The sequence below is a fragment of the Moschus berezovskii genome, chromosome 13 (assembly GCF_049115385.1).
Source record: "Moschus berezovskii isolate FMDL1 chromosome 13, NW_MosBer_1.0, whole genome shotgun sequence".
NCBI lineage: Eukaryota > Metazoa > Chordata > Mammalia > Artiodactyla > Moschidae > Moschus > Moschus berezovskii.
The window spans coordinates 51,106,722-51,128,408 of NC_142472.1; the positions used below are offsets into that span (position 1 = coordinate 51,106,722).

The following is a 21,687-nucleotide window of genomic DNA, read 5'->3' on the forward strand; positions in this document are numbered from 1 at the left end:
ACAAGAAGTCTGAGACATAAGGGACAGGTAGGAAACCTGAAATGCTGTCACTTAATCTACCTCCAGGAGCTTTGGGGCTCGCAGGTTGATCTGACCTTGAGTCAGCTTAGACACTGCATGACCAGGTTGTCCATCTTACCAAAGTCAAAGCATTATTTAATCCTAGGCCTTCTGACAGATGCCAACGTCTCTTCGTTAAAGAATACTTTTATCTTTTTACAAAGTTCTGCGATGAAATCTTACTAAGAAATGACTGAATCAGAAAGCAATACAAGGGATCTTTATAATACAAACAAAATCAATGAAGACTTAGGAGGATAAACATCTAGCATTCTAAGAAATCCCCGATTCTGATTGCTCAGTGACAGAATTCCCACACTCTCTTTTCTATTAAAGATCTTTTCCTGCTTGTTTCCAGACTTCTTTCACTCCTTTAATGCTTTCTTTCTTCACACATTTCCAGTATTCTTGTATGCCGAGCTGCTGCGGCACCTGTCAATCAAAATGAAAACTCAGGGTCAGTGTCTGCAACCTTCAGCCCCATTGTCTCCATGTACTTGTGGTGCCTGTTCCCCACCCACCTCCAGAAAGGCCTGGAAGTGATGACACAGGAAGTGCCTGCAGCACAGGTGAAAGCCAAAGGGAAAAGGTGAGATGTGAAGTGAGGCAAGGGTGGCCTCAGGGGAACCAGAGAATAGAGTTTCCTCCCCAAGAAGGGAACAAAGACTGTGGTGACTTTGATATGTTGGTTTTAAAATGAAATTATTTCATACTGTTTTCTTTTCATAATACTTTATAATGTTTATGTTTTTCTGGTGAACTTCACTTAGCTACGTGGAATAAAAATGATAAACCTATGACTTTGACTTAACCTTGGCTAAAATTAAAGAGAGAAACCGTAGGTCACCATTTACTTGATGAGAAGCCTTAGGAAGAAATAACTCACACAAGTACTTTGTGGTTACCATTTATCTCCGTTAAATGAGAAAGCAAAGGTTAGAAAACACTTGGCTCCTTGTGCCCACAGAGCGCAGCACTGCTGGAGACCCACCACTGGAAACGGCAGTTGGTTTCAGATTGTGTTTATGGCCTTTACTGCTCACTGACTTGAAGCTCTTCAGTATGTTTTTGAGAAATGGCAAAAAGGCCGCGGGGTATGTTACAAGTTAACTGGAAAGGCTGGTTTAATTTCTACAAGTATGATTATTAACTATGAGGTGCTGCCTGTAAATCACTAGTAGAAATCATATCTGTTCATTTTCTATAAATAATGTTTGTAGCAGGAAGATCAATATGCTCTTCTCAGTTGTAAATGAACAGCACTGTTGATGTGAGCTCACCACGGTCTCTCCTGTTCTCACTCCTGCCTCCTCTGGACTAATTCCTGCTTACCCCCTGGACCCTTGTCTTCAACTTGCCGATGTTTCAACCTGCTTTCACGAGTGTTTCTAGCAGATTCAAATCTAAACAAAATTCTAAGTTTGATCTGTCCCTCAGTTATAGGGGACATATATGTGAATCTGAGTGAATCATGTTAATAGTGAACATTTATTTTAAGTGTTTCAGTCACTACATTAAGTATCATAATAATTCTCTCCAGTAGATTGTATTGGTTCCTTGTTGTACAGATGAGGAATCTGAGGGTCAGAAAAATTATGTAGCTTTGCAAGATCTGGTAGTTAATACACGACAGGGCTAGAGCTTGGGTCTTGGTAAATAACTATAACATCCAAATTAAAATTTGGAATCGTGGTTCCTGACTCAGATTTTTTTTTTAAAAAATGGTGGACCCCATCTGTAGGAGATACTTTTGTTGTAATTACTGCTTATAATCTCTTTAAAAATGTTGAAAACTCCATTTAAGACTATACATTAGATCAAATTCTAGGTTTAGTTCCATTCATTTAACTACATATAAACATGCAATTTAAAGACTCAAAATCTGTTACCCATAAACCTCGATGCATCCTGTTTTTTAACACCCCAAGAAACTCTTCATGACTCAGACACTCATCACCATCTAAATCAAAGATCTTGAAGACGGTGTCCAGAATATTGTTGGACAGCTCCTGTCCTGTTGCTACTTTGACTGCTCTCTTGAACTCCGCTGAAGGGAGAAAATATAAAAACTCATCAACTGCATGAAATAGTCTAAGTCTAAATTTTTATTATTTGAGAAGTAAAACAACTCTATATATTTATCATTTGGGAAGTAAAACAACACAAATACTCATCAAGAATGTGTTCAAATAAATCTGGCTGAGAAACGTCAGCAGGCTATTTTAATCTAATCAGTGTTTTGAATATACATTTAAATATTTCCTTCTTCTCTGAGAAAAATAAGAAAGTAAAAGCAAAATTAACTGTTAATAAATTGTTTGGCAAATGGTTGTAAATCTAGAATGACCACACTGGATTAACTGCAAGGCCAATCGTTTTTCTGGTAAGTGGTCCCTGGACTGGTATCAATCAGTTAAAGAACAGGGTGACAGTATTCATAGATAGTAAAAATTAAGTGAGTCACATAACTTACCGAGTCTGACAGGACGATGAGCTAAACTAAACATCTGCATGGCAATAGCAAAGTCTTCCAAGTGGGTTGCAAAATGACAAAATGACTTGAACTCTTCCAAACTAATGTTCTAAAAGAACAACAAAGTGAGTTTTTATTACAACTTTGTAAATTTATTCAACAATGTTATGAATAGAACTGTTGAGTCCTCTTTTGTATCATGAAGTCTGTGAATGTAGTCTATCAAAGCCTGGGATGGACCCAACTGAGCACAAATGTGTGGATTTAAGAGATTAGGAGGAACCCTCAGATTAAGTGCAGGGCCCTGGATGTGCCTGTGTAGACTGAACATGGTGTGAACATGAGTGCAAGGCTGGGGGCGTGTGTCACAGGCCCGCTGTCTCTCGTCAAAGGTCCTGAGTGAATTAAACACTCTGCACATCAGTGTTCATTGGGCAGTTGTGGATTTCTTGTGTCCCTGCTGTGCTCTGCTCCGGTGTCTGAGGGGCTGCCAGGTGACCTGATGCTGGGGGGCAAGTCTCAGTGGGTCTTCCGAGCTTTTCACATCTTGTAGACAGAGGCCCAGCCACTATTCTACTCCAGGGTCTTTCCAGGATATCTGCACAGTGAACAGCCTGGAGCAGACACAGTTGTCTCCCTCAGAGCAGGGGCGACCACACCTACTGTCCCTCATGAAGGATCCGGGCTCCTTGGCTATGGCGCAAACCCATCTCGTGGGTCCTGGGGGACAGATGTGGTGCCTGGGCGGCCTCCACACTACAGACAATAACCTTCTCTGGCTCTGACCTGGCAGGTTTGGGTCTTCTGTTGGCACCTAGGAAGTGACACAGGCTAACTTACAAAGAAACAAAATCTCGGCCCCATTAGTAATTAACACACTGCTATCTGAGATCCCATTTTCTACATTAAATACTGTAGAATGTCAGACCCTTCTGCGGTCTTGATTTTTTAAAGATCTCATTATATAAATTAAAGAAATTGGTCTATTACTTGTGATTCCAGTAATTCCTCCATTTTGTTAATTTTTCCTTTTGATAATTTGGGGGGTGCGGAGTGAGGAAGGCAACAGATTTCTATATGCAGTAATTTAATCAATTTCAACAGAAGGCTTTTGGGTTTTACTTACTACATATACCCACTCAGAGATTATTTCCAAGTTTTCTTCCATACTTACTCAGTTTTCTCTTTTAGTTCTTTGATCCACCTCAAGTTTATTTCTGAGTCATGAGGGAGGCAGAGGTCACCTTCATTTTCTCCCTCAGATACCCAGTGAATTACCCCAGTTCCATTTATTCAGTTTTTTTATGCAACCAATTTGTAATCTGAGTTTACACATACTAAATTTCTGTATTTGTATCTATATCCAACTTTACTTTCTGTTCAACTGATTTGTCAAATTCATTGTCAGTCACACTGTTTTAGTTCTGATGTTTGGTGTTGTATTTTAATATCTCAGCTTTTTGTTTTTAAAAGACTTAATTTTTTTTAGAGCAGTTTTGGGTTCACAGCAAAATTATAGGGAAGGTACAGAGGTTTCCTTATCCCTTAGCCCCCTCAGCAGTGTCACACAGACTTGTGGCTTGTCTGGCTCCCTCCCAAGAATTCGACACTGTTTTAGGATGTCGGTTGGTGGTCATGGTACCTGGTATTCCCTTGCGCCCTCAGGACCACAAAGCTCTGCCTCCCTTCAGTTAGCTAGGGCCTTCAGGCCATCAGTCCAGCCAGTGGCTCAGTGTGACATCTCCAGGCCTAAACATTTATTTGCTGGAATGTGGTTCACTCCTTTCTTTTCTGGATGGTTTCTGGTAGATGGTGGTGCTCCTTGTGGGCAGAGCCTTGGAGAGTCTGGTCCCCGAGCAAGGATGTGGGCAGTTCTCCTACCCCCGGCCCACCACAGATGAGCATCATGACTGAGAAGGTCGCTCTCCTGTGTTGGCTGCGGGGTGTCCAGGGCTGATGTGTTGGTGCAGCAAACCAACGCCGTGCAGATTGACCTGACACTATACTTACGGGTTATTTAAGGGACAACTGCCATGTCTGTAATACTAAGAGGTTCTGTTCAAAAGCAGGGGATGTCGCTACTGCTAGATGAGTTATTTCTTCTATCCAAAGTTTAAAGTTTAGTTTTCCTATATATTTCTTGTTAAAATGTATTTCTAATTGTTATATATCTCTATGTAATTATAAATGAAACCTTCATTATATTTCATTATATTTTCCCTCATCACAGAGATAACTTTAAAAAAATTATATAAAAATACATCCCCATGTCAAAAATTTTTTTTGGAACAATAAAGTAAAAAAAAAAAAATCACTTGAGGGTCCCCTGGTGATCCAGTAGCTAAGATTCCATGTTCCCATTGCAGGGGGCCTGGGATTGATCCCTGGTCTGGGAACTAAGTTCCACATGCTGCAACTAAAGATTCCATATGCAGCAACTAAGACCTGGCACAGCCAAATAAATAAATAAAAATAAATATTTTAAAAAATCACTTCAAATCTTACTACTGTTCATTAATCATTACTAGCCATTTGGCAATCGTCATTTCATGCATCATATAATTACATAACAGTTGCTCAGTCTTGATTAATTTGGAAGCTACTTTACTGAATTCTATCAATGTCTAACTTATCATTTCATCTTCATCACAAGCATTATAAAAAGGCACACCAACCTCTCCTGCTGACAGCTTCTCTCTCACATTTTTCCAATAAACATCTTTATTTTCAGTGTTAGTGAAAAAAAGGAGCCACTCTGCAAAGTCTTCTTTTCTCATGAAACTCAAACCTTTTGAGAACTGAAGGAACTCCATTTCTTGGACTTCTGCCTGTAAGTTTTCCATAAACCTAAATGTTGGAATACAAGATGGACATCAGGACTTGTGGCTTCACCTTAGTATTGTACCTAAGTGTGTGCCCACTCAGGAGCATGGGCACCCTGAGCAGTATCCCATGAATTTCAATATACTGCAGGTCTCCAATCGTTTGTCTATCAGATCACACTTAGCAAACTTGTCAATTCAGCGTTGGAACCCAGGTTTGTCTAAATCACAGATACTTTTTCAAAATACAATACTGTTTCTTTAAATGAGAACACTAATATCTACACTAATACTGTAATTAGCTACCACAACAGTGTCTCTTGGTGTCACCTTCCTTGTCTTTCCTGGAGACATACAAACTCTATGTCTTTATGAAACAGTATCCTTCATCAGATAGGCTTGTAAGGAGGAGGCTGAGACAAAGGGCAGGAAAGGCAACATCTTTCTAAAGAAGATGTTCTATAGAAACATCATAGTCCTATAGAAAGAAAACTAAAAACTCCACACTCACATGAAGAGCTTCTTGTGGAATTTCTAGGATTAATTTGGGCAGTTAAAAAATTATGTTTATAATATATTACACACATATATAAAACATAATATATGGGAGCTATTTTCTGTTATTACAAGTTATGAAAAATTTTAAAGGCTTAAATTTTAAAGATTACTGAATTCTAACTCAGAACACCCATAATTTTAACTTTAGGGTACCCTACTCCATCCAACAGACAAGTTCCTGAAAAACTGCATTTAAAGCATTCTGTTTATTGCATCTTTTTAAAAAACTGCATAATGGTATAACAAATTCACAGGGCCCACTGCTTACAGAAACTCTAATTCAAAAAGTTTAAAGAATTCTAAGTGAAATTATTCCCTTAAACAATCACCAAACCCAACAATTTTATCTCCTGTGTCTTGTCTCTCACAGGATCGCTCCTTTGCTGTTACCCGTCCTGCCAGAGTAAGCCCATCTGACCAGCACCTTCCACAGGCCCCTTTCAGGGCCTCCCTCATGGGCGTAACTCCAGCCCGAGGCCCCAGGGCCTCCGCCCTCACCTCCACCCTTCCCTTTTATTTCTACCAGACCCAACCTCTCTGATTCTTGCACAAGGCACATGTTCTCATGCCTCTGTGTCCTTCCTCGCTGTTCTCTGTCCCTTGGTCCCTCCCTGCGCAAACCATTTCTATCTGGTTAACTGATGTATTTTGAACACAGTAACTTTAGTTTACACTTCATAGGTTCTGCTCTCAGAGATACTATAGAGACCCACACGCAGTATCTGGTCTTATGGTATGCAGTTCTGGGACATAAATACACGTATTCAGTTGTTTCTTTACTTCTTAGTTATAAAATTCCCCTATATGAACATAAATATTTGCATTTTACCTTCGAAATTCTTTATAATGAAGTTTCCTTTCTCCTCTTTTTCCAAAGAAACGTATCTGGAGTGTTGTGTTAATTTCAGGTTCTTGCACTGTTTGTTCCTATAAAAAAATGATAGAATAACTTGAAGTAAATTATAACCAAGAACAGAAATGGATCCTGGGGCCTGAACAATTCCTAGGACAATACCTATAAAAGATTTCTGTAACAACAACAAAGTACATAAAATAGATGCAACCCTTCTGTCCATCACTCTACACAGCACTATTCTGTATCAGCTGTGCTCAAGAGGAGGCGAACACCCACGGCTAAACACTGAGAGGACTCAGGAGGTCTCTGCAGAGAACAAACTCTGGATCAGGCCAACAAGAGCTTACAGCAGTGAGATCAGTTATTTCAAAACGTGCCCCCTGGGCACTTTCTAATGAAGCAGGACTGAGAGAATTAAAGCAGGGAAGTCTGGAACCTTTTGCGGGATGCTAGAAATCTGAAAAACACTAGCTTTTCCTAATTACAAGGTCCCCAGGTGAGGAGTCCATTCAAAACAGTGAGAAGCAGGTTCAGAGACTTCCTCCTTCATAATGTCAATACAAACAAACAAACAAAATCAGAATGGCTAAAAAGATGATCAGCAGCTACTAAACAACAAAGGGGGTACACATTTAAACCAAATCACCTGAAAAAGAACAGCTAGAGAAGGACAGGCTGGATACAGGTGTTCCCCAATGCGGCCCCCACCGCCCAGCATCAGTGGCAGGCAGGTGCCCGCTGTGTGGGAGTGGGAGAATGCATGAGAACTGGGCTGTAGACGGGCAGGCAGCTGGCGTGGGGGCTGGGGCAGCGGATGGGCCAGCTCCCGCAACTGCACATCTTCAGGCATCATGCAGCTGAGGGACAGTGGGGACCCAGAGAGGAAAATGTGCTTGGAGGGTGGACAGGGCTGTGGTCCAGGGCCTTAAATGGGAACCCAGAAGAGCGAGTGCACTGAGTCCTCCAGTGAGCGCTGCAGGACAGGGGTCACAACCCCACACTTGCAGCTCAGAGCCAGAAAGGTAACTGGGTTCAGACAGGGTGGGCACAAGGACAAGTTCACCAAAGTTCCCCCAGGCAGAGAGTCAGTCAGCCAGCCAAGCGCTGGGCCTGTCTTCCAGCCCAAGGTGCACTGTCCCCATGGCAGAGACCACACGATGCAGGCCACTAGGTGCCCTTGGCTCCCAGGGTTGACCCAGAGGAAGTGGTGGCAGCTGTTGAGAAGAGCCTGAAGCGGGGACATACACCAGGGTCACCGGAGGAGGGTTCTGCCCTGCACACATAGTCTAGGTGAATCTTCTGAGCTCTGGATCATGTGAATATGGCAAATCTATTTAAAATACTTAGAAAAATTAAGTTACTGGTAATTTCCCCAACTATCTGGGAATCCTTATTTGAAAAAATGGGATGGGGAGGCTACTCTAACAACATCTGCTTGGAAATACTCAATTTATTTGTAAATACCTGGCATTCCATTTCATCTGTTATTGCTGTCTTCAAGTCATCCTGTTTACTTATGATCTTCTGCAGCTAGGAAGAGGGCAAACAGGAATTCAGGTGCAGGTCTACTGGATTTTTAAAAACAACCTAAAAGACAGATGCTAAGTTTCTATTATAAAATGTATACTAGTTATTTGTTAAATAATAAATTACTTTTGCCTTATGACTCTTAGTTTTTTTCCCTTAGATCATACAAGAATCAAAGATGAAAATGGTTATGCAAGTATTAACATTATTACGTTTATTACAATTTGGATCATCTTTTCTAAGAAAGGTGGCTCACTTAATAAATATACAGTCTAAAAGCGTCACATTAAGGTATAAAAACATCATGATTATCCTCCTCTCCATGAGAATTTTTATTCTCTTCTCTTCCTATCTCTATCTTTTCTCTATCTCCTTTCTTCTTTTTCTCTCTGATGCTTCATGGACACATTTCAAGTACCCAGCTCTTAAAAAAGCTATTCATATCCTATAAATGTTCTCTTCCCTTTTCTCTTAATGCATTTATAAAGCATTAAAACAATTTAAAGGCCTACATCTTTCTACTAATTATAAAACTATCAATAGTACCTTCAGACTGAATACATTTTAAAAAAACCTACCTACCTTTCAGAATCATTTGTACCAATCCTCACATGGAAAGCAAATTAAAAAAAAAAATAAAGTTTTTTTTAAAAAATTAAATGAAGACAAAATCTCATACTATAATCAATTAGGAGACAAACCTTTGCCCATTTTTTCCTAGGCTATTTCTTTGTTAGTAGTTTGAAAAATGCTGCCACTAAATTGCAAATTATCTCAAATGCAGCTACTTCTATGAGATTTGTTTTAGGCATATGGTGTATCTCTAGTTCTCTAAAGCCCTCAAACTTTTCAACATTCTCCCCTCCCCACCCCCCACCCTCACTTATTTCAGGGAATAAAGCTGAAAAACTTTTATCTTTTATTTTTAAATTGACAACTGACATACTGCCAAGTTCAATACCCAAACATTTCTTGCTTTGTTTCTCACACCTCCAAAGGTTTTTATTATGGCTTTCCTGATAGCTCAGTTGGTAAAGAATCCATCTGCAAGGCAGGAGACCCCGGTTCGATTTCTGGGTTGGGAAGATCCCCTGGAGAAGGGATAGGCTACCCACTCCAGTATTATTGGGTTTCCCTTGTGGCTCAGCTGGTAAAGGATCCTCCTGCAATGTGGGAGACCTGGGTTCAATCCCTGGGTTGGGAAGATCCCCTGGAGAAGGGAAAGGCTACCCACTCCAGTATTCTGGCCTGGAGAATCCCATGGACTGTATAGTCTATGGGGTCACAAAGAGTTAGACACAACTGAACAACTTTCACTTTTTCATGGAGAATTTCAGACACAGCAGAGACTCCTGTAACAACCCAACATACATGCATTATGCAGCCTCCACAGTTAGCTGCATCCAGCCATTCCTGGTCCAGCTGCACTTCTCCTACCCACTCCCTGCCCCATCCACCCCATCCCTTGCCCTACCCCACATCCTGAAGATACTCTCTTATGAGCTTTCCCAGAAGCTTCTGGTTTCAGTTTTCATGTTTACATGTGTATCTCAAATACATTTTTGTGTATGGTGTGAGGGAGGGGTTGTGGCTAATGTTTTCCATGTATATATCCTGTCCATCTGTTCTACTGTCATCTGTTGAAAAGACTTTGCTTTTCCCATTAACTGATCTGGTGTCTTTACTGAAAATCAAGTGATCATGTAAGTGTGGACTCTACCCTCCACTGTCAACCTGTCCATCCTTTGGGCAATGTCATAGTGTTGGTGTCACTGTAGCTCTGAAGTATCTTAAAGTCAAGCGGAGAGTCATCGGATTTGTTCCTGATGTGGGTCATGACCGCAGAGGACTAGGTGCTGCTCAAATGACTGTTCTAAGTGCTGGAACACAGTGGTCATGGACAGACAATGCCCCTGCTCTCACTGAACTTAAGTTCTAATGGGCCAGAGGTAACCAACAAGCGAAAGAACAAACAGGAGAATTTCACACAGTGTCAAGTGCTATGACCAGAAAAATGAAGTAGGGTAACAGGACTCGGAGATACTGGGCAGGGGCTTCTGTTAAGACTGGCTTCTTCTGGAGAGTTCTCTGTGAGGACATGACATCTGGGTGGAGCTCTGAGTAACTAGCTATGAAAGGAATGGGGCTCTGAGTAACTAGCTATGAAAGTAACTTCCTCAACCACTAGGCTGAGGAAGAACAGTTTCTGGTAGAAACAGAGGTGCTTTGTTAGACAAACAAAAAAAAAGTACATTTTTTTTTTTAACATTAGTGGTGAAAAAAGCCAGGAGGACACATTCAAACACACATTCTGAATGTCTAAGAAAATACAGCCAAAATGACCAACTTCATACTGATCCATATTTTCAATTTCAGGCTGAAAATGAAGAAAAGTGTAACACACAGGTCAATTTAACTTATTTTTGCTTTCAGGATGGATCATGAGAATCTAAATTCTGGAATAAGAACACTATTCCAGAATCAATAAGACTGAATTCTACTGAAGGTGTTTGCATATAATAATATCTCGAGCAGGAATATGTAGCATTCTAAAATGATAACCTCACTGCATTAAAAGCACAGCCCTTCCCACCAGTGTGGGAGAAATGTGAAGTCAGAGGACCACCTAAGGAGAAATTCACACTAGTAAACAGACTTGTCATCAACCTATTGTTTAAAGAAATTGAACTAAAATCCTGGCACTCATCCCAATAAGCAGATGCACCATCTATCAAGGCAAAAGACTAAACTGCCTTACTGTTACTGGCTTTGATCACTGGTGGTGGTGTTTGTTACTACTGGCTTATAAACAGAGTGGCTATTTTACTCACGCTTGGGATGAAGATGTGAACAATACACCAACCATCACAGCCAGGAGATCAGGATGGTTAATAAGACAGGGGTGTACCACATCACACACAAGTCATAAATTAAGAATTTTATATTTTGGGACATTTTCATAAGACTTTATACGAATCTATTACTTTCCATCTGCTGTTCCAAGTCAGTCTGTTATATTTATGTTTAGGGTATTAAAGTAATTTTCATTACTTTTCTAGCACTTATGGTGGGAAGAGCAACAAGTAAAATTCACTGGAGAAACATTCAGATAAGATGGAAAACTTAAACTCTGCTTTTCTGACCTGGAAAGAGTTGTTGGTTCTTTCAATAAAATTTCAAGCAGAAGATGCTATATACCTAGGCTTGCCAATACAATGATCACGGAAATGAAATAATTATTCAAATAATTAGTGTAAGCATAGTTTTTTTCTTCTCTACACTGTTTAAGTTAACAAACTATCATGCTCCATGGGTTATCAAGTTTAGTGTTTTATTCCTGAGATCAGTACAAAGAACCTTTTATGGGCTTAGAAAGTTGAATTTTATAAACTGAAAAAAAAAAAAAAATCAGTGATGTATTCTAACATAAATCCTTTTTCTTCTTTTCTTAACTCATGGAAATGCTTAGAATTTCCCAAACATCTAAGAAAAAAATGTAGTGTTCAGAAAGTGGTTCTGTAAAATTATTATTTTTTTTATTTTCAAGAAAATTTTATTTAATTTAGTGCAAAATCATTGAAGGAAAAGCTAGACTTTGTTGAAGAAAACCAGAAACATTTTTTTTAGGCTATCGAACATCATCAAACAAGCATCATCTTTCAAAAGCCCGTTGTGTTTGGCTTTCATTACGGTCTCACCTAGCAAAGGTGACTGCCCTCTACTGCAGGGCAACCTCAGAAATAGCACACACTATTGAGATGCACTGAGCGACTCTGACACTGGCTTCAAGTGTCTATTTTGCTGGAAGGGAGAAGGGAGGGAAGGATGAAGGAGCAGAGTATGGAGTCAGGGATCACCTAGGCCATTTCCCATACCTCTTCCCGAAACTCCAAAGCCCATGATTACATTGGAGCATCTGCTAAACACCAACAGAAGGGAGGAAAGTTTTGAAGATTTTTCTGCTTCCAAAAAAGCACACACTTTCCTCTCCTGAATGATCCCTATAATAATCTTAACTTTCTACTTTTCCTACTTTATGGAAATTGTCTCCATGGCAAAACTACTCTAAATTGTGCAGTTTTCCTCAAATAAGACTTGTTTTACTCTATGCCTGGTTCCCCTGGTTCTGTAAATTTAGAGTGTTCAACTACTATGTTAAAAAAAAGTACCTGGGAAAAAAAATTACTTGAAAAGCTTTCAAGGTGAGTGTGCTCAAGATGAGATATGATGACACAAGCAACCAGATGCTTCAAACAGGTGCAGACTGGATCCCTCAGGAAATCCCTGTGATAAGAGCCCATCCACAGGCTTTGGAAATTTACTAAAATAATTGATTTTATGTATAAGAAACTCTCAAAGATTAGAAACAAAGGATATAGCAAGAAAGATCTTAAGCAGGGAATGCACTGATAAATCAGTTGGGATCCTATAAAAATTAGGTTTACAAATATTTAACATTTTTAGAAACCCTCTGGGAGAGAGTGTACAGTAGGTGAATAAAGTGAATGCCGTGAACGAGTGAGTGAGCAGGCAGTGAAGCTGCAGGTGAATGGCTCCGTGTTTCAGTCGCAAATGCAACCAGTGTCAGTAGCTGCTCAGTTATTTTAAAAAGTATATTAACCTGGAGAATCATTTGAAAAAATAAAGATACCAACATAACAGATACTTAAATAAGTAACATCCATTTTAGAACCAAAGCCTTTTCTTCAGAGTGAAGCCAATGATTGAAATTGTTATTATTCTTGTATATAAAAGATAATTTATCACCTGGAGTTTTCAGTTTTATTTTCATTAAAATGCAACAAAAATACAAAGAAAAACAGGTGAAATCAACATCTCAGAATTATGATTTTATCACATATTCCATATAAAAATCTAGGTACTTTACATTCCTTTCTTTTTTCTTCAAAATCCAGTGTGTATTTTACACTACAAGACATTCAGGTAATATATTCATAGGAAATACAGGCACACCTTGTTTTCTTGTGCTTTGTTGATTTTGTGTCTTTTACAAATTGAAGATTTGTGGCAACCCGGCATTGTCAGATGATAGTTAGCATTTATTAGCAATAAAATATGTTTAAATTAACGCACGTGCATTGTTGTTGTTTTTTTTTGAGACACAAAGCTATTTCACACTTAATAGACCACAGTATAATTTCCACCTTCCCTAAAAAACTGAAACATTTGTGTGATTTGCTTTATTTTACTGAGATGGTCTGGCCCACAACCCAGAATTTCTCCAAAACCCAAAATTTCTCCAGGGTGTACCTAAATGCAGATCAGCATTTAGGTTTCATAAAAAAGCAAATAAAAAGTAAATAAAGGTAAAAATTAAAAAGTAGATTCACATACTCAAGCTGTTTCAAACATACTTGAGAATCTGCCAATACCTGAAGTGAATGTCAGTTTTTCAGTGTAAGTTTTAGATGAACTAAAACTTAGAAACTCAGGTTTCTTAGTCACAGTTATTATTTCAAGAGTTTAAGAGTCCCATGTGCTACTGGCTACTTAACTGAATGGTCCAAGTACACACTCCACTTTTATATATAATTTCAACAAGCTTTGTTCTCTCTCTTCCCAGTACACTGGAGACCGGAAGAAAAGCACAGGTGAAAGAGCTGAGGTATTTTCTCCACTAAGTGCTCCTCTAGATGAACACCGAGCTCTGCCTGGCACACTCCCCACTGTTTACGTGCACTGACTGACAACGTTACTGCCAACTTCCTTGGAGTGGAGTGAGATTCACTGCTGCCATGTTACAGAGTTATGTCTTGAGAAACATTTAAGCATATTTTCAGCTTTTCAATTATGAGCCTACACAAATTCCTAGAAAATTTGCACCAATTTATACCTACTGTGGCTTTTTCATTTTCCCTCATATTCTTCATGAAGGCTTAAGATTTTATTTTTCTTACTGTTTTTTGGTGGGATGTAACAACAACGTTTTACTTATCTATGAAGCCCTTTCTGTTGTATTATCATTTGCTGAAATCATAAAAATAAAACTACAAAATGCAGGCGCTTCAGCTCATTTCCCCTTCCAGAATCTTATGCCCTGTTCTGTAACTGTTTCAAGGCTGTATTACAGAAATTTTAGTATTTTTGAATGTATAATTTTTGACACTTCATATGTTGGCAGTGGATATAATTTTCATCTTAGTAGAAATGTAGAATTACCACACAAGCCTTCAGGTGTTTTACGATAAACCAAAAATAACTAGAATCTACTTACCTTAAAAAATTCCTTTTTCTCAACCATCTCGTCACCATCTGTATCCAGCATTTTAAATGCAACATGAAATCCAGAATGGGGTTCTGCAAATGATAAATGAATCATCACATAAACATTGGTGTATGTGCTGCTAAAATGAGCACATCATTACATACATGTTGGTGGAATGCAAGTATCTGAAGATCTACAGGTCCTCAAACTTGAAATAAGTCACCAAAAACAACACAAGTAAGCACCTAAAGTAAACAACAATCCCTTTTCAGGATGGATGACAATTCTCAAAGGCTGGAACGTGTCCATGGTGCGCTGCTCTGCTGTTAAGTGTTCTGCCCTTCAAAAGCAAAATCCAACTGAGAACTTCATTTATTTCTTCAGCTCTGCTAGAGGCTCTCCTATGTTCTTATATACTTTGGCTATTTTCACACTGATTGACATTTGTGCCATGTACTCAATATTGTCTGTTTGTGACCCAGTGGACAGTAGCCCACCAGGCTCCTCTGTCCATGGGATTCTAAAAGCAAGTATATTGGAGTAGGTTGCCATTTCCTCCTCCAGGGGATCTTCCTAAGCCAGGATCGAACTCACATTTTGATTACTACTCTTTATTTCCCTTTCTCAGAGGAGGGTTTTGCAAAAACTATTTTGAAATAACTTTAGACTTACAGAAATACTGTAAAGCTGGTCCAGGGAGCTCTCAGGGGCCCTTCACCCAATTCCTCTAAAGTTGCATCTTATGCAACCACAGGATATTTGTGAAAACTAAGAAATTCACGTTGGGGTAGCATTTTAAAACTAAATTACAGATTTTATTTGGACTTCATGTTTTTTCTATTCTAGGATCAAACACAAGAAAGCCTATTGCATTTACCTGCTACGTCCCCTTATCTCCTTTGAGCTCAGAGTTTCCTAATCTTTCCTTTATTTTCATGACCTTGGCAGTTAGAAGAGAGTTACTGGTCAAGGATTCTGTAGAATGTCAGAGAAGGCATGTTTCATATTCCTACAAGAAGGCTGCACCTGACTCTGAGACAGCAGTGGGGGAATAACCTCACAGCAGTGCCGCCTTGCAGGCATAGAAACTGCGGCACCAGCGACACTCTTAATGATAAAAAGGTGAATCCAAACCTCCCGCACCGGGAGAGAGGATTCACATAATCGATAAGCAAAACTGTGGGGCACTTACTGGTGAGAATTGTGAGCAGGAAGAGATACTCAGTGTAGGAGATCAGCCCTGAAAGGGAGAAAACACCAACATCAGATAATCAGCTTTAGATGGTTTCAGTTCAGTTAGTTCAGTTCAGTCGCTCAGTCGTGTTCGACTCTTTGTGAACCCATGAATCACAGCACGCCAGGCCTCCCTGTCCTTCACCAACCTGGAGTTCACTCAAACTCATGTCCACAGAGTCGGTGATGCCATCCAGCCATCTCATTCTGTCATCCCCGTCTCCTCCCACTGCCAATCCCTCCTAGCATCAGACTCTTTTCCAGTGAGTCAACTCGTCGCATGAGGTGGCCAAAGTATTGGAGTTTCAGCTTTAGCATCAGTCCTTCCAATGAACACCCAGGATTGATCTCCTTTAGAATGGACTGGTTGGATCTCCTTGCAGTCCAAAGGACTCTCAAGAGTCTTCTCCAGCACCACAGTTCAAAAGCATCAATTCTTCGGTGATCAGCTTTCTTCACAGTCCAACTCTCACATCCATACATGACCATGGGAAAAACCATAGCCTTGACTAGACGGACCTTGGTTGGCAAAGTAATGTCTCTGATTTTTAATATGCTATCTAGGTTGGTCATACCTTTCCTTCCAAGGAGTAAGCATCTTTTAATTTCCTGGCTGCAATCAGCATCTGCAGTGATTTTGGAGCCCCCAAAAATAAAGTCTGACACTGTTTCCACTGTTTCCCCATCTATTTCCCATGAAGTGATGGGACAAGATGCCATGATCTTCATTTTCTGAATGATGAGCTTCAAGCCAAACTTTTCACTCTCCTCTTTCACTTTCATCAAGAGGCCTTTGAGTTCCTCTTCACTTTCTGCCATAAGGGTGGTGTCATCTGCATATCTGAGGTTATTGCTATTTCTCCCAGCAATCCTGATTCCAGCTTGTGCTTCTTCCAGCCCAGCATTCCTCATGATGTACTCTGAATATAAGTTAAATAAACACGGTGACAATATACAACCTTGACGTACTCCTTTTCCTATCTGGAACCAGTCTGTTGTTCCATGTTCAGTTCTAACTGTTGCTTCCTGACCTGCATACAGGTTTCTCAAGAGGCAGGTCAGGTGGTCTGGGATTCCCATCTCTTTCAGAATGTTCCACAGTTTATTGTGATCCACACAGTCAAAGGCTTTGGCATAGTCAATGAAGCAGAAATAGATGTTTTTCTGGAACTCTCTTGCTTTCTCCATGATCCAGCGGATGTTGGCAATTTGATCTCTGGTGCCTCTGCCTTTTCTAAAACCAGCTTGAACATCTGGAAGTTCACGGTTCGCATACTGCTGAAGCCTGGCTTGGAGAATTTTGAGCATGACTTTACTAGCGTGTGAGATGAGTGCAATTGTGCGGTAGTTTGAGCATTCTTTGGCATTCCCTTTCTTTGGGATTGGAATGAAGACTGACCTTTTCCAGTCCTGTGGCCACTGCTGAGTTTTCCAAATTTGCTGGCATATTGAGTGCAGCACTTTCACAGCATCATCTTTCAGGATTTGAAATAGCTCTAATGGAATTCCATTACCTCCACTAGCTTTGTTCGTAGTGATGCTCTCTAAAGGCCCACTTGACTTCACATTCTAAGATGTCTGGCTCCAGGTGAGTGATCACACCATCGTGATTATCTTCGTCGTGAAGATCTTTTCTGTACAGTTCTTCTGTGTATTCTCGCCACCTCTTCTTAATATCTTCTGCTTCTGTTAGGTCCATACCATTTCTGTCCTTTATCGAGCCCATCTTTGCATGAAGTGTTCCCTTGATATCTCTAATTTTCTTGAAAAGATCTCTTGTTTTTCCTATTCTGTTGTTTTCTTCTATTTCTTTGCATTGATCGCTGAGGAAGGCTTTCTTATCTCTCCTAGCTATTCTTTGGAACTCTGCATTCAGATGCTTATATCTTTCCTCTTCTCCTTTGCTTTTCGCTTCTCTTCTTTTCACAGCTATTTGTAAGGCCTCCTCAGACAGCCGTTTTGCTTTTTTGCATTTCTTTTCCATGGGGATGGTCTTGGTCCCTGTCTCCTGTACAATGTCACGAACCTCCGTCCAGAGTTCATCAGGCACTCTATCTATCAGATCTAGTCCCTTAAATCTATTTCTCACTTCCACTGTATAATCATAAGGGATTTGATTTAGGTCATATCTGAATGGTCTAGTGGTTTTCCCTACTTTCTTCAATTTAAGTCTGAATTTGGCAATAAGGAGTTCATGATCTGAGCCACAGTCAGCTCCTGGTCTTGTTTTTGCTAACTGTATAGAGCTTCTCCATCTTTGGCTGCAAAGAATATAATCAATCTGATTTCGGTGTTGACCATCTGGTGATGTCCATGTGTACAGTCTTCTCTTGTAAGTAACCAAACACATGCTTCTTGGAGCCTCCACCCGATCAATACACACACACATTTTTAAACTACCTCTCTTTCCTACAGTGGAAAGTTTTCATAAGAGAATTAAATATAGTACTAATGCTTAAAAAGAAGGAAAGAGGTTTATTAGGTCACTGTTACTAGGAAGGAGAGGAACGGTTGCTGGCCAACAGGTAAATGTGTCCACTGGAGGTTTCATCTGCATGTCATTTTGTGTAATTTCTACTTTTACTATTAATAGCATTTCAAGTGAAGCAAATTCACAAATTCAGGAGAATGCCTGAGATTTCAATACACCAGAAGTCACACTATATTTTTAAAATGAAGAAACTAATCTGTATAGCTGTAACTTCATTTTCATCTACAGTTTCTCCCTCAACTTTTTTACCCTTCAGTTTCAGCTTAATTGTTGAAGAAGCCTGGTCATTTGTCCTGTAAAGTTTAAGTGTCTAGAAGACTTTGTGAACTGCATCTTTTTGGTGTCATTTCACATGTTCCTCTAACATCTGTATTCTCAACAAAGTGGTGTTCAGATTCAGAGCTGAGCTGAGATTCAAGTTTGGCAGAAATTCTTACTATACAGTGCTGTGTACTTTCACCAGGAGGCCAGAAGGCAAATGTTTACAGGAAATACTAAAAGCCACCAAGAGACGCAGACAGTAAGAGTTATACAGGGTTTAAACAAAAGGTGAAGTGGTTTCCAGAATTGAGGTGATGGGAGAGTCACAGAGGAAGCAGTTCTAACAGTGGCCTTTGAACGATGGGTAGACCTGCAGTGATGCCATGGTCGGGGAAGCAGAGGCGTGTGCACAGGGGAGATGCAGCTGAAGTGAGCTGGGAGAAGCAAGGGCTTGTCTGCAAGGGTGTGCCTGCCACAGTCCCCAGGAAGTGCAGCGGAGGCCTGGTGGCTTGGAGATGAGGAAGGGAGTGGGGTGAGGGTGACAGTCTGGCACATCCTGCTGTGAAGGGAGACTGTCCCCGAGGGCTCGCTCCAGAGAGCTCAGCTGAGACGCAGGGCTAGAGCCATGCAGAGCAAGGTGGCTGAGGGTCTGACCACTCAGGTGGTCCACTGCTTCAGCTCATAGGCAACTTCACGTATATATTTTAAATGCTCTTAATGACTTACAGGTTTTTACATCACCAACTTTTCTGACGTTTTTATTCTGAAGCAGGTGTACTTCCCTTGAACGAAAAAGCCCACAGTAAGTCTCCAGGTATTTTTTCCTAAAAACATTCAGTGTTTACATGAATGGAGAATAAATTAAGTGTGTTTTGTCATATCTCATACCTGAGAGAAATGCTCTAATCTTAGTTGAAGGATCAAAGTATTCCATACCTTGGCAGCCTCAAAAAAGTGAACAGTTTTTTTTTTCTTCTTCTGATTTTCAAAGGAATACAGCAATGTGAAAAAACGACCAGACTGATGGACTGAGCTGGGCTTGGTGCCAAAGGGGAACCTCAGCTTTCTTTTCTCGAGACACAGGTATGTGTCCTGTGTTTGGTGGGGAGGGGGGTTTTCGAAAAAGAAACTTCCAGAGTCTTTCTTTGAAATACTGACTTAAATAAAATGCTTGAATAAACACAGTTGAGACGGTGTAAAAACAGCAGCCTACACTCTCAAGACAGATTATAGACAACACAGCTCTCCAGCAGCATTCTAGGCAGCTGCCTCTGAAAATGCTTTTAAGGAAAACTGACACTTCTGAATATTTATAGGAGAAACAGTTTAATATATGTTTGTTATACTGAATGGTAAAATAAATGCTGTTAAATGGCAATGTTTCAAAACTGCATGTCAAATAGAAATTTTAAATAATTTACATTAAAAAATTTATTAAAGAATCTTTAAGGGCCACTAGTCTCAAGAGGTGATTAAGTTCTATTAGTTACCATGCCTCTCTACAAATATTTTAAATTTGGAATCATTGAAAAATACGACCTGCTACTGAAAGCAATTTTGAGAACTCTGTTCCTCAAAGAGAAATTACTACATGAATCACAAGAACATATTTGTATCTTACAACATAACTTATAATTTATATTCAGTATATCCCTGAGGATGGTATTATGTTAAGAATTCTGCTCAGTTTAAAAAAATACATAATAATTATATTTACTTTTCTTTATAATAATACCTCGGGGTGGACTATTTTCTTACTTCAAAAAACTGTAGTATACTAGCAAAAGTACATTATCTTTTGCTAGTTACAGTATAATAAGCATTTTGATAGTTTTTTTAGGTGGTAAAATAGAATATTTCAAATTGCTCCAAATGTAGCTAAATTTTACATTCTGATTTTCAAATGACTTCGTATCAACAAAGGGGTATATCTGGAAAAAAGTGTATCTGTTAAATCTTTCCTATAAAATGTTCAGTACTTTTTCTTTAAGTTGGAATGTGCATTTCAACTCATGTATTTCAGAGAAAACAGCAACAAAAAATGGTTAAAGTCCTTCTCTCACAACTTTTTCTTATTCTGTTTCCTGTTAGCTTCTCTAAGAGGTGGGAGAGGAGGGGATGAATTCAATCAATGTTTAGGAGGCAAAATTAGAGAGATGTCTGTTTGACTGCCTATGAAGGATGGGAGGACAAAGAGAAAGAGCTCAAAGCTGTTTCTCGGTTCCAATGAGACGGGTGAGAAGCACTAATGACCAGGAGTGAAAGCAGCTCAGTCATGTCTGTCTCTTTGTGACCCCACGGACTGTAGCATGCCAGGCTCCTCTGTCCATGGAATTCTCCAGGCAAGAATGCTGGAGTGGGTGGCCATTCCCTTCTCCAGAGGATATTCCCAATCCAGGGACTGAACCCAGGTCTCCCGCATTGCGGGCAGATTCTTTACTGTCTGAGACACCAGGGAAGCCAACGGTCAACAGAGCCTGGAGAAGTGGCAGCACTTGGCAAGGGCGGTTTGTTCTTACTGGGCCTGTTCATGCTCCTTCCCATTTCTTACCACCATGCAGCTCTGCTTACCTTCCTTGTCACCAGCCAATTCTATTTCTTACTGTTGGCTGTTTAAAAGACACCCTCGTGTGGATGGCATGAAGTGAGGTTTCTTCTCCGGCCACTGCCCAGCGCACCTCCTCTCCCACTCTGACATGAGTGCTGCCATCCTCTTCTACCGTCACCTAGTCCTCCCCCTCCCTTTAAAGCCCCTCAGCTCCCTCTGCCCAGAGGGCTTTCTCACAACACCCCACCCATACCCCACTGCTCTCAGGACAAGCCCAGACTCCTGCCCTCTCAACCCCGGAGTGGGTCAGGTCCACTCACTCTGGCTCACGCCCAGCTGCCCTCACGACCACAGCTCACTTGCCAAACAGCCTCTGTCCTCTGCTGATACGCCTGCAGCTGGTCTTTCTTCCCCCTTCCTGACTCAACCCACCGCACGCCCCGCTTCCACCCAAACGCTGCTGTGGATGCTCCAAAATCCCCCTCCTCAGGAAACGCCTTTGGCTGAGCCCTGATGCACCTGAGAGCTAGTCCTCTGCTAAGGACAGTGGCAGGCCCACCCTGCACGGAATGAGAGCTGGTCCTCTGCCAAGAAGGACCAACCTCCTCCAAGCTCTGCAGACCACCATCCCC

At 40.5% G+C, this 21,687-nt stretch overlaps 1 protein-coding gene across 1 annotated transcript in view; it reads right to left on the bottom strand.

The window, feature by feature from the left end:
• Window positions 1-264: 264 nt before the first annotated feature.
• Window positions 265-21,687, bottom strand: part of MICU2 (mitochondrial calcium uptake 2) — a 54,658-nt gene continuing 33,235 nt past the window's right edge. The window contains exons 5-12 of the mRNA XM_055426393.2: window positions 15,715-15,762; window positions 14,532-14,614; window positions 8,234-8,299; window positions 6,743-6,840; window positions 5,209-5,380; window positions 2,534-2,642; window positions 1,950-2,107; window positions 265-492 (exon numbers count right to left, since the gene is read on the bottom strand). Of these exons, the coding sequence (XP_055282368.1) occupies window positions 391-492; window positions 1,950-2,107; window positions 2,534-2,642; window positions 5,209-5,380; window positions 6,743-6,840; window positions 8,234-8,299; window positions 14,532-14,614; window positions 15,715-15,762 (836 nt within the window). The 3' untranslated portion in view covers window positions 265-390. The remainder of the gene's footprint in view (window positions 493-1,949; window positions 2,108-2,533; window positions 2,643-5,208; window positions 5,381-6,742; window positions 6,841-8,233; window positions 8,300-14,531; window positions 14,615-15,714; window positions 15,763-21,687) is intronic.